The 10,553-nt window shown below is 38.9% G+C and overlaps 1 protein-coding gene across 1 annotated transcript; it reads left to right on the top strand.

Annotated features, from left to right (window-relative positions):
• Positions 1-2,987: 2,987 nt before the first annotated feature.
• LOC114257855 (uncharacterized) lies at positions 2,988-9,934 on the top strand. The gene is made up of 4 exons (XM_028197662.2): positions 2,988-4,369; positions 7,439-8,010; positions 8,110-8,329; positions 8,513-9,934. Exons 1-4 carry the CDS (start codon positions 3,161-3,163, stop codon positions 9,863-9,865), a joined length of 3,354 nt encoding a protein of 1,117 aa, XP_028053463.2. The 5' UTR covers positions 2,988-3,160; the 3' UTR covers positions 9,866-9,934.
• Positions 9,935-10,553: the final 619 nt, after the last annotated feature.

Below are 10,553 nucleotides of genomic sequence, written 5' to 3'. Positions count from 1 at the left end.
TGAAATTTGGAAAACTTAGTTCTATTGATAAGTACTATTTCATTTGATTACATTCTCAATTTCATAGAAATATGGAATGGACAAAGTTACAAGGTCATGGAATTTAGTCCAACAAAATTCAATAAATGAATGCTCTTTTCCTACTCTATCCTTTATTTTGTCCAGGTTTGGTTTATCTAATTGATAAGCCCTTAATTGAGAAGAGAGTTGTTGGGCCTTCACTTCAAATTCTATCTATTTTAGGGCTTTATCTGTACCGTCCATCTCCTCTTCTTCATGCACTTCGTTCATTGCAACATCCTCCCCATGCTCAGAATCCTGGTTCTTGAAGGCCTCATATTCATCAAGGAGGTTCTCTGCCTCATATTGAACTTGAATTCAAGCAGAGAAGGCTTCATCTAGAACTTCACTGGGAATGGAAGCCTGGAAGTGCCAGTTGAGCAGGAAAGGAAGCTGGTCTAAAAAGGTATAAAGTTTTATTTGGGCCACAGGGTTGAGAAGATGACTTCGAGACATAATGTCACAGGCCCATAGAAAGTTTCTATGGGGAATGTCATCTCGAAGGACTTCAAAAGTTAAATGGAAGAAAGCAGCAAATAAGTTCTGAGCCCTAAACTGCTGATAAGGGGTTTGAGGCACTGGGGCCTGGTAGGGGTTGAAGCATTGGCTCTCATAGAGAGTAAATCTCAACTCATCAATCCAATTTGGATTGGAAGGCAGAGGAGGAGCAGTCAGAGGTTTCCTGATCGAATCTAAGAATTCAGGTCTGGCCACACATTCTAGCCAATCAGAGGTATAAAGTTTTGCTTTTTTGGCTAAAAGCGCAGGACTGATCCCTAAAGCTTCACCAGGACGTTGGACATTTCGAACCATCCGAGATGGAAAGGTAGAAGTATACCATGATGAAAGCAGATTGTCCTTAAGACTGCATATGCGGTCAATAGGAACATATGGATATACTACAGAACTGCGTTTGGAATGAGGGATTTCAAGAGGGTCATCGAATTCTAGGAATCGGTGATGAATACGTTCCCTCGTTTGAGGTTGAGTAGGGGTAAGCCAAGTTCTCCAGCCAAACGTCGTAGAAGAAGAGGAAACAGCAGCTTCATCCCATGCGGAAGGCTTTGTTGCAGAAGAAGAGCTTCCAATATTCATGATTGCAAATTTGTGTTCCAAAGAATCATAAGTAATAGGTTCTTGGTTTGAAGGCCGGTGATTTGCGAAAACTTTTATAACTTGTATAAATAGAGGTGGATAAAGGTGGTTAATCAATGCATGAAGGCTCTTTCGAGGACGAACAACATCATCAAATAACTCTTCGTATGCTTGATCAATGTAAGAGAAGATTGGCTTGGCCATAAAAGATGAATTAGTCTTTTCGAATACTGAAATAGTGGGGATGTTCAAGGATTATAAGAGAATTTAATGCAAATGTTTCATTGATGAATGACGATTGCATTTCTGAAAAATGCAAAGCCCATACACGTTGTAAGATGTGGGTAAAATACATTGATCCACTAATATCACCAAGTATTGGGTATATTAGTGGGGGGTAATGTTGGCTACATATTTTGTATAAGCTAATCACAGTTTGACACGTGGCAGGATGAGGGTAATACGGGAAGACAATTCAAATCTTCAATCGTAATCACACACACGTGGCAGGATGAGGGTAATACGGGAAGACAATTCAAATCTTCAATCGTAATCACACACACGTGGCAGTTAGTATTGGTTATTGTGGATCTGCATAGCACTGGGTTAGCAAAGAGATGCAAAATGATGTGGCTTCAACGGTTACTCGTATTTAAATTCAAAATCAGGAGGGAAACCTAACTGCAGATATGACATAGTGGAGCTAACTATAAGGTAGCATGATCAGCGATCATGGATGGATGATTCGACGGTTAGAAATGCATTTCGATGGCTGTCATTGAGAAGTATAAATAGCAGAGAAGGTCCCGGAACGAGCTCCAGACTCGGATCAAAAAAATCAGTTTTATCTACTTTATTTTTCTTTTCAATTTTTACATTTTTTGTTCTTTACATTTCTGTACTTCAAATCCTTGCTCTGCATTTCGTTCATAGGAGTAGTTTCAAGTTATTTGTTGCTGTAAACCTTTACGAGACTGATTTGGATCTTTGTAAGTCTTCCATTTTACTTAATGAAATGCTACAATTATTCTTCGTTTAATCATTGTTTACTTAATTCTCCTAAATAAAGTCACCAGTAAAAGTTTTCTTCATTGAGGCTGAAAAAATTAAAATACAATGGTCTGATAATTGATTGGCAATTAATATTCTATAAGGACTGATCGATCCTTACTGGCATGCTCATAATTACAACAATAACTTTTGAAAGCCAAAAAAATCAACAATTACTCTTAACTAAGTCATATTTAGATGACAAAGTGTAATTGTAAACATTTTCAAGTGGCCAATTGTGCTTTTGAACATCTTTTAAGAAACAGTTTATTCAAATTAATATTTTTAGTATGAAAAATAAACTTTTAAAATACTTTTTCAAGGCTATCAAGAAACTTATATTGAGAGCTCAAGGGAAAGAAAAAAAAAAAGATTTGTTTGTAAATAGCAAATTAAGAACAAATTAAAAGTAACATAGAAATTAAGAACAAAGTGAGAAAATGAACAATTATAAAAGGGACAACTTTTTAATTTTATTTTTCACCATCATCATCAATACTAGATTGGTCCGGTGAACAACAAATGGAAAGTTAGAACTGATATTTACATTAAAATAGGGTCTTCCTAAATTAAGTTGCTAATTGTATTTATTTGGGGGAGATATCACATATATATACATTCATGAATAAGTTTTTGTTTTTATTTTTATTTTTTTATTTTTATTTTTATTTTTATTTTTCTTCTTCAACATTTTACCTTATTTATGAAACGTAAAGCTAGATAGGTCCCGCAAAGTCACGATCCAACGATCCAAATAGACTGAAACACGTCACTGGAATTTCATAACTGGATGATAAACTCCATTACCATTAGTCGAGTCGTAATTCGCTTCGCTGGTAGAATTGGAGAGAAAGGAAAAAGCAAGAGGACATACACCACACCACACCACACCACACCACACCACACTAGTAAGTACACATACACAGACGCATAGTACTTTTTTTTCCCGGCGACAATGCTTCCCGCGGAGCTCCAAACTCGGTTCTACCGTCCCCACATCTCAACCTCACGAAACCCTACCTCTTCATTCTACGGAACCACCACCACAGCTTCTCAAGAATTGTCAAGAAGATCTCTGAAGAATTCTCGATTTTCAGCCTCATCTTTCGCTCACAACGCTAGAATCGCCGTCGCCCTCGTCCCTTGCGCCGCCTTCCTCCTCTTCGACCTCGGCGGCACCCCGGTTGTGGCTACCTTGACATTAGGCCTCATGATCTCCTATATCCTCGATTCTCTTAACTTCAAGTCCGTTTCCTTCTTCTCCGTCTGCTTCTCTCTCCTCTCCGCTCAGATCGCCTTCTTCTTCACCTCTTCTCTCTTCTCCACTTTCAATTCCATCCCTCTCGCTCTCCTCTCCACTTTCCTCTGCGCCTCTACTACCTTCTTCATCGGCGTCTGGGCCTCTCTTCAGTTCAAGTGGATCCAAATCGAGCATCCTACTGTCGTCCTCGCCCTCGAGCGCCTTTTGTTCGCTTGCCTTCCCTCCATCGCTTCTGTACTCTTCACCTGGGCTACTGTCTCAGCCCTCGGTATGAACAATGCCTCTTACTATTTTATGGTGTTTAATTGTGTTTTCTACTGGCTTTTCTCGATTCCTCGTGTATCGTCCTTCAAATTGAAGCAACAACAGGTGAGTTGTTGTTACCATGGTGATGGTGGAGACGTCCCTGAAGATAATCTCATCCTCGGTCAGCTCGAGTGCTGTATGCATACATTGACTCTTTTACACTGCCCTCTTTTGTTTCACATTGCGTCTCACTACTCGGTTATCTTTTCTTCCCCTGCTTCTGTGTGTGATTTGTTTCTTCTTTTCTTCATTCCTGTCTTGCTCCTACTTTATGCCTCCACTAGGGGAGCACTATGGTGGGTCACTAAGAATGACAACAATCTCCGCAGTATAAGAGTCGTCAATGGTGCTGTTGCTTTGATTGTTGTTGTCATTTGCTTGGAGGTCAGAGTTGTGTTCCATTCATTCGGGCGCTACATTCAAGTGCCACCACCACTTAATTATCTTCTCGTGACCATGACGATGCTTGGAGGGGCGGCTGCAGCTGGTGCTTATACAATGGGTATGATTGCCGATGCTTTCAGCTCTGTGGCTTTCACTGCTTTAACTGTATTAGTCAGTGCTGCTGCTGCAATCCTTGTGGGATTTCCTATATTGGTATGCATTTCTTCTACTCTTGTTTAAACTCAAATTTATATGGATTTCCTACATAGATGTATGTTCTATGTAAGTTGATTGTTTGTGCTCATCCTAAATTTATTAATTACACTGCCTGTTGCAGCCTCTGATTTAAATTATTTGTGATAGAATGATTACTTCATCTAGAGAGAGAAAAAATAAAGAAAGAAAGAAAGAATAAATGAATGATTCCTTCATCTAGGTAACAGTTGAACTTCTTCAATCTGTACTTGATCAATCAGCTTCCAAAAATTATCCTATTTGTGGTTAGGACCCAATAGGGTTTAAGGCAGGCATCTTTCTTGTATCACTTTAGACATGATTTGAGCTGAGGATTTAGAGCATCAACCTAGGTTTCTGAGCTGAGCCTATTGAAACTCCATGGCCAACAACTAAATAGACGTCGTTTTGGTTATCCTGTCTGCTACACTGAAAAAAACTGTGTGTATTTGTCATTGTAGCCTTAGGTCATCTCCGACCCTTGCTCAAAATTCTACTCAAATTTGAGTAAAAACTTTATTTGATATGAACTACTCTAATGGACCTAATGCCAAGACAAACCTCCCCAATTCCTCCCAAACTTTGTCTAACTTTGCCACAAACCTCTATAAGACTGGCATCTAGAACACCAGACTGGAGTCTCCCTTGTCCCAAAGTTGCACTACTTCCATAGGGCACCCATCTTTCACTCCCTGTTTTCAATATGATTACATCTCTACCTTCTTAAGGTTAAGGGAGAAAGAAGTCATGCCAAGCAACTTCTTCTTATGATGGATATGGAGGGAGAGAGATTGGTGTTATCTTGATGGCATAGAAAAAATTGTACATCATACGAATTTTAGTTATTTTTACATTGCTTTTTTTAATTGGGTTGGAGGGGGATTGGCCGTTTGCTCAATCATTTCTTGAATATTGTGGATAAAATGGATCATAGTGTTGAGCAGGGCATGTATATAAGGATGCCATCATACCGAGCTGAGCCACATACTAACATGTTGGAGCTCAGCTTAGCATAATTTGAGCTCAGCTCAAGCTCTTAGCTTAAGCACTAGTTGAACCAAAGGACGTCTTCTTCAACTCAGCATGGCAGCTACTCTTGTGTCACATGCGAGCTTTGTTGCTTGGCTCAATTAAGGAGCCCTAAAAATTTGAAAAGAATATCTGGTATTGGGCCACTTGTCATGTTATGTTTTGGGAGAGCTAAATATTTAAATGATGTCATAAAAAGTCAAAGTGAAAGCTGATGACATGACATCAACAAACACTTTTACTATATTTTCTCATAAATGTTTTGAATTTTACACTATCAAGGAGGGTTCTATTTTCCGCATGTATATTGTTCTGGCACAAGTAGCAAAAAGTCTTATAGTTCAGATAATACTTGTTGCCCTGTCTAGGCCTTAGAGAAGCTAATGTCCCAATGCCTAATTGTGTATGGCTTGAAATGAGAACTAAAAATTATATGGCATTTTATTTATGCGCAAAGTTTGAATGGAACAATGTTGTTCTTTGAGTTTTATATTTGGCTACTTGTGAAGTTGTGAGATGATTTTCTTAATTAGACAGACAAATTTCTTCCTATTTATGGTATATGCATTTGAGAGATAATGTGTGTTTTATTTAGTCAGACTATTTTTTCACTTGAAATTTAACAGTTTAAGTCAATTGCCATTAATTGAGAGTCAAAAGCAAGAGTAAAGCTGGAGATATTTATTAGTCTCATTTTTCCCCCAAGATATTTCCAATGATGTTTCAATGATGCAGATCTCTCTGCATGTGCTTACATATATAAGAACTGCTCAGGGTAACCCTGATGATATGTAACATAGTTAAGAGAGGAATACTCATATCCTTTTTCATCCTACACGGGGAAATAGTAATCCAAAGAAGAGTCATGATTATTTAGAATCTAAGAATCATGAACATATGAAGCATGGACACTTCAAAAAAGCGGTGCCATGGCGGTGTCTGACACGTAGACACGCCAGGGACACGGGAACACGTACGGGGCACGCCAGATGGCGTGTCCCTTTAATTTAATGATTTTTTTTGTAAGGGACACGGCGGGGACACGCGTATCCATATCGAGACACAGCATGGGACACGACGAGGCTCATTTTTAATTTTGTTATATTTATTTGGGTTCAAAGTGTAATATTTAAAAAGTAAAAATAAAAAATAAAAAAAAAGCAACGATGTATAAAATTGTGTACCCCATCCACTCATCTATACAGTCGATCCAGTCAGTAGTGACAGTCAATCCATCCATTGAACTAGTCATCTATCGCCGACAGTCGATCGTGTCGATCGAAGCCCCCCATCCATTTAGTTGATCGAAGACTTCGAAGGTAAGCCCCTCTCTCTCTCTCGCTCTTGTCTTCTCTCTCACATCTCTGTCTCTCTCTCTCTCTCTCCCCGTCTCTGTCCTGCGCTTTCTATCTTATCTTATATATATATATATATATATAAGTATATAAAAGATAATATTAATGAAATCATATTATTTTATAAGTATATATAACATAATATATACTACTTATACATATTAATAAAAAAAACAAATGTATATAAAATAAAATAAAAAAATTACCAAAACACATTATTTAAAAAAGGAAATAAATAAATAAACTAATTAACGCATATTAAAATAAAAATATTTAGTAAAAAAAAATTGCCATGTCCCCGGCCATGTCTGTATCCGTGTCCGTATCCGTGCTTCATAGGCATGAACACTTCTATAGAGAAGATGTGTCATGTTGGCCATGACACTCTAAGGACACTCATAAAAGTGTCCAACACTTCTTTAATGTATCTTAATTAAAATTTAAATTTATAATATCGGACACTCTACAGACACTTTTGAGTAGTGTCGATTATCACATTCTATAATACTAACAATTTCTATGTACACAGTATAAATTCTCAAGCAATAATTGATGTTTGTTGGTTTGGTTATTTTTTTGGGGGAATGCTTATAATTAAATTCTCCCTCTCTCTCTCTCTCTCTCTCTCTCTCAAATTGAAGTTATTTTCATCCTTTATTTGCAGTTCCTTCCACTCCCTTCAATTGTTGGTTTCTATTTGGCTCGTTTCTTTACAAAGAAGAGTCTGCCATCATATTTTGCCTTTGTTGTGCTTGGGAGCTTGATGGTCACATGGTTCGTGCTACATAATTTCTGGGATCTCAATATTTGGTTGGCAGGCATGTCTCTAAAGACCTTCTGTAAGCTCATTATTGCCAGTGTTGTCCTGGCAATGGCTGTCCCTGGTTTAGCTCTACTTCCGCCAAAACTTCATTTCTTGGTTGAGGTTGGCTTGATCGGCCATGCACTGCTGTTATGCTACATTGAGAATCGTTTCTTTAATTACTCAAGCATATACTACTATGGATTGGAGGATGAGGTCATGTATCCAAGTTACATGATTGCCCTGACTACTTTTGTGGGTTTGGCTCTGGTTAGGAGACTTTATGTGGACCATCGAATTGGACTGAAGGCAGTCTGGATTCTGGCTTGCTTGTATTCTTCAAAGTTGGCAATGCTGCTTATCACATCAAAGGATGCTGTATGGGCATCTGCTGTTCTTTTATTGGCTGTTTCTCCTCCATTGCTTCTTTACAGGTAAATAGTAGTTTATTTTCATCACATTTATGACCTTTTTTCTTATACTTAAATTCTTCATATGAAAACAGACTTGTAATTCTCTCATTAATTTTGTAGAGACAAGTCGAGAGCATCCTCAAAGATGAAACCTTGGCAAGGATATGTGCATGCTGGTGTGGTTGCTTTATCAGTCTGGTTTTGTCGTGAAATGATTTTTGAAGCTCTCCAGTGGTGGCATGGGAGACCTCCAACTGATGGTTTACTTGTGGGCTCCTGTATTTTTGTGACGGGATTGGCTTGTGTTCCAATAGTTTCTCTCCATTTTTCACATGTCTTGGTACTACTTTTACCTTTTTTGGGTTATGTTCTGCAATTCTTTTCCAACAATTATGTACTCTCTCTCTCTACTTGTTTGGAATCATTAAGCTTTTATTTCTGGGTTTTTTTTTTCCCATCAACTTGTGTAATAATTCATACTTGGATTAAGCTAAAAGACTTTTTCTCCCTTTTGTCTGTGCAGTCTGCTAAGAGATGCCTGGTGCTTGTTGTGGCAACAGGGCTTCTTTTTATTCTGTTGCAGCCCCCAATTCCATTGTCATGGACCTATCGGTCTGATCTAATCAAGGCAGCTCGTCAATCAGCTGATGATATCTCCATATATGGCTTCATGACATCAAAGGCTACGTGGCCATCATGGCTACTTATCGCAGCAATCCTGCTCACCCTTGCATCAGTAACTTCCATTATTCCCATAAAGTATATTGTTGAGTTGAGAGCATTTTACTCCATTGCCATGGGGATTGCTCTGGGTGTTTATATAGCTGCTGAATATTTTCTTCAGGCGGCTATGTTACATGCCCTTGTTGTCATAACAATGGTCTGCACTTCTGTTTTTGTGGTCTTCACCCATTTCCCTTCTGCCTCAAGCACAAAAATTCTACCATGGGTGTTTGCTTTACTTGTGGCTCTCTTTCCTGTGACTTATTTATTGGAAGGCCAGATGAGAATTAAAAGCATACTTGGGGATGGTGGAGCTGGAGATGCCGGAGAGGAAGACAAGAAGTTGACAATGCTACTTGCCATTGAGGGAGCAAGGACATCGCTTCTTGGTTTATATGCAGCTATTTTTATGCTTATTGCATTGGAGATAAAGTTTGAATTGGCATCACTTATGCGAGAAAAGGCTTTTGAAAGGGGTGGAATTAGACACAGCCAATCTGGTGAAAACAGCTCTGCCACTTTACCTCCAAAGTTAAGGTTCATGCAGCAGCGTAGGGCGGCCTCAACTGTGCAAGCCTTCACTATCAAGAGGATGGCCATTGAGGGAGCCTGGATGCCAGCAGTTGGTAATGTTGCTACTATAATGTGCTTTGCTATATGCCTAATCTTGAATGTCAATCTAACTGGTGGCTCAAACCGTGCAATATTCTTCTTGGCACCTATCTTACTGCTTCTCAACCAGGACTCCGATTTTGTTGCTGGATTCGGGGACAAACAGAGGTATTTCCCAGTTACAGTAGTTATTTCAACCTACCTTGTATTGACTGCGTTTTATAGCATATGGGAAGACACATGGCTTGGGAATGCTGGGTGGGGCCTAGAAATTGGAGGACCAGATTGGTTTTTTGCAGTGAAGAATGTGGCCCTTCTCATCCTCACATTCCCCAGTCATATCCTTTTTAACCGGTTTGTATGGAGCTACACAAAGCAGACTGACTCAACACCACTGATGGCATTGCCCCTTAATCTTCCGTCAGTCATAATAACAGATTTGATCAAGATTAGGATATTGGGAGTTCTTGGAATAATATACTCTTTGGCTCAGTATCTGATTTGTAGACAACAATATATCTCAGGATTGAAGTTTATTTAGACAGAACATTCTTTGTACAATATATTCGGGCAATTTTTAAATGACGTATGAAAGTTCTGTTTCTTGACACCTGTTGCTCGTTCTAACCTCCACTTGTGGGTCGGCTTGGGTTCACCCCAAATTCGTGATACTTTCCTGGTCAGGCCTGCTAAACTGACTGTCGTCTTAGTATTTGTTGAGAATGTTTTGTTGTGTTAGGACTTGGGACATTGAATGTGGGTGGACAATGTCACTGCCATTTTTGAGGAGCAAAACCACTCAACAATCATCTGATTTGACTGCTTGGTGCAACAGACTTGTAGTGTCTGGGCAACGTCTACCTTCGTCTTGACACTTGCATAGGTACAATCGATGTGGTTGCTCGGTTTGTCTTGTTATGGATTTACAAACTGAGTTCTGTGTGATTGGCGTTCTGAATTGAGGTGTGCTGTTGATCTGTCTGGATCTCCACACACACATATATGTATATACATATATCAAGGGTTCATGACTGCATCTGCATGGGAGGTGCATCCAAGGATGGATCTAGGGGGGTGCGGGCGGGGCAACCGTAGCCCCAAAAATTTGAAAAATATCATATATTATACTAGAAAATTTAAAATAATTAAAAATTATAATCCCCAAACATGTGCATCACTGCATTATTGTTCATGTTTAATTAACCTATTGCAAAAACAAAACAAAATCA

The sequence above is a fragment of the Camellia sinensis genome, chromosome 10 (genome assembly GCF_055761805.1).
Source record: "Camellia sinensis isolate YWXY chromosome 10, ASM5576180v1, whole genome shotgun sequence".
Lineage (NCBI taxonomy): Eukaryota > Viridiplantae > Streptophyta > Magnoliopsida > Ericales > Theaceae > Camellia > Camellia sinensis.
Note: the sequence above shows the minus strand (reverse complement) of the source record. Positions and strands in the feature narration are given on the sequence as shown.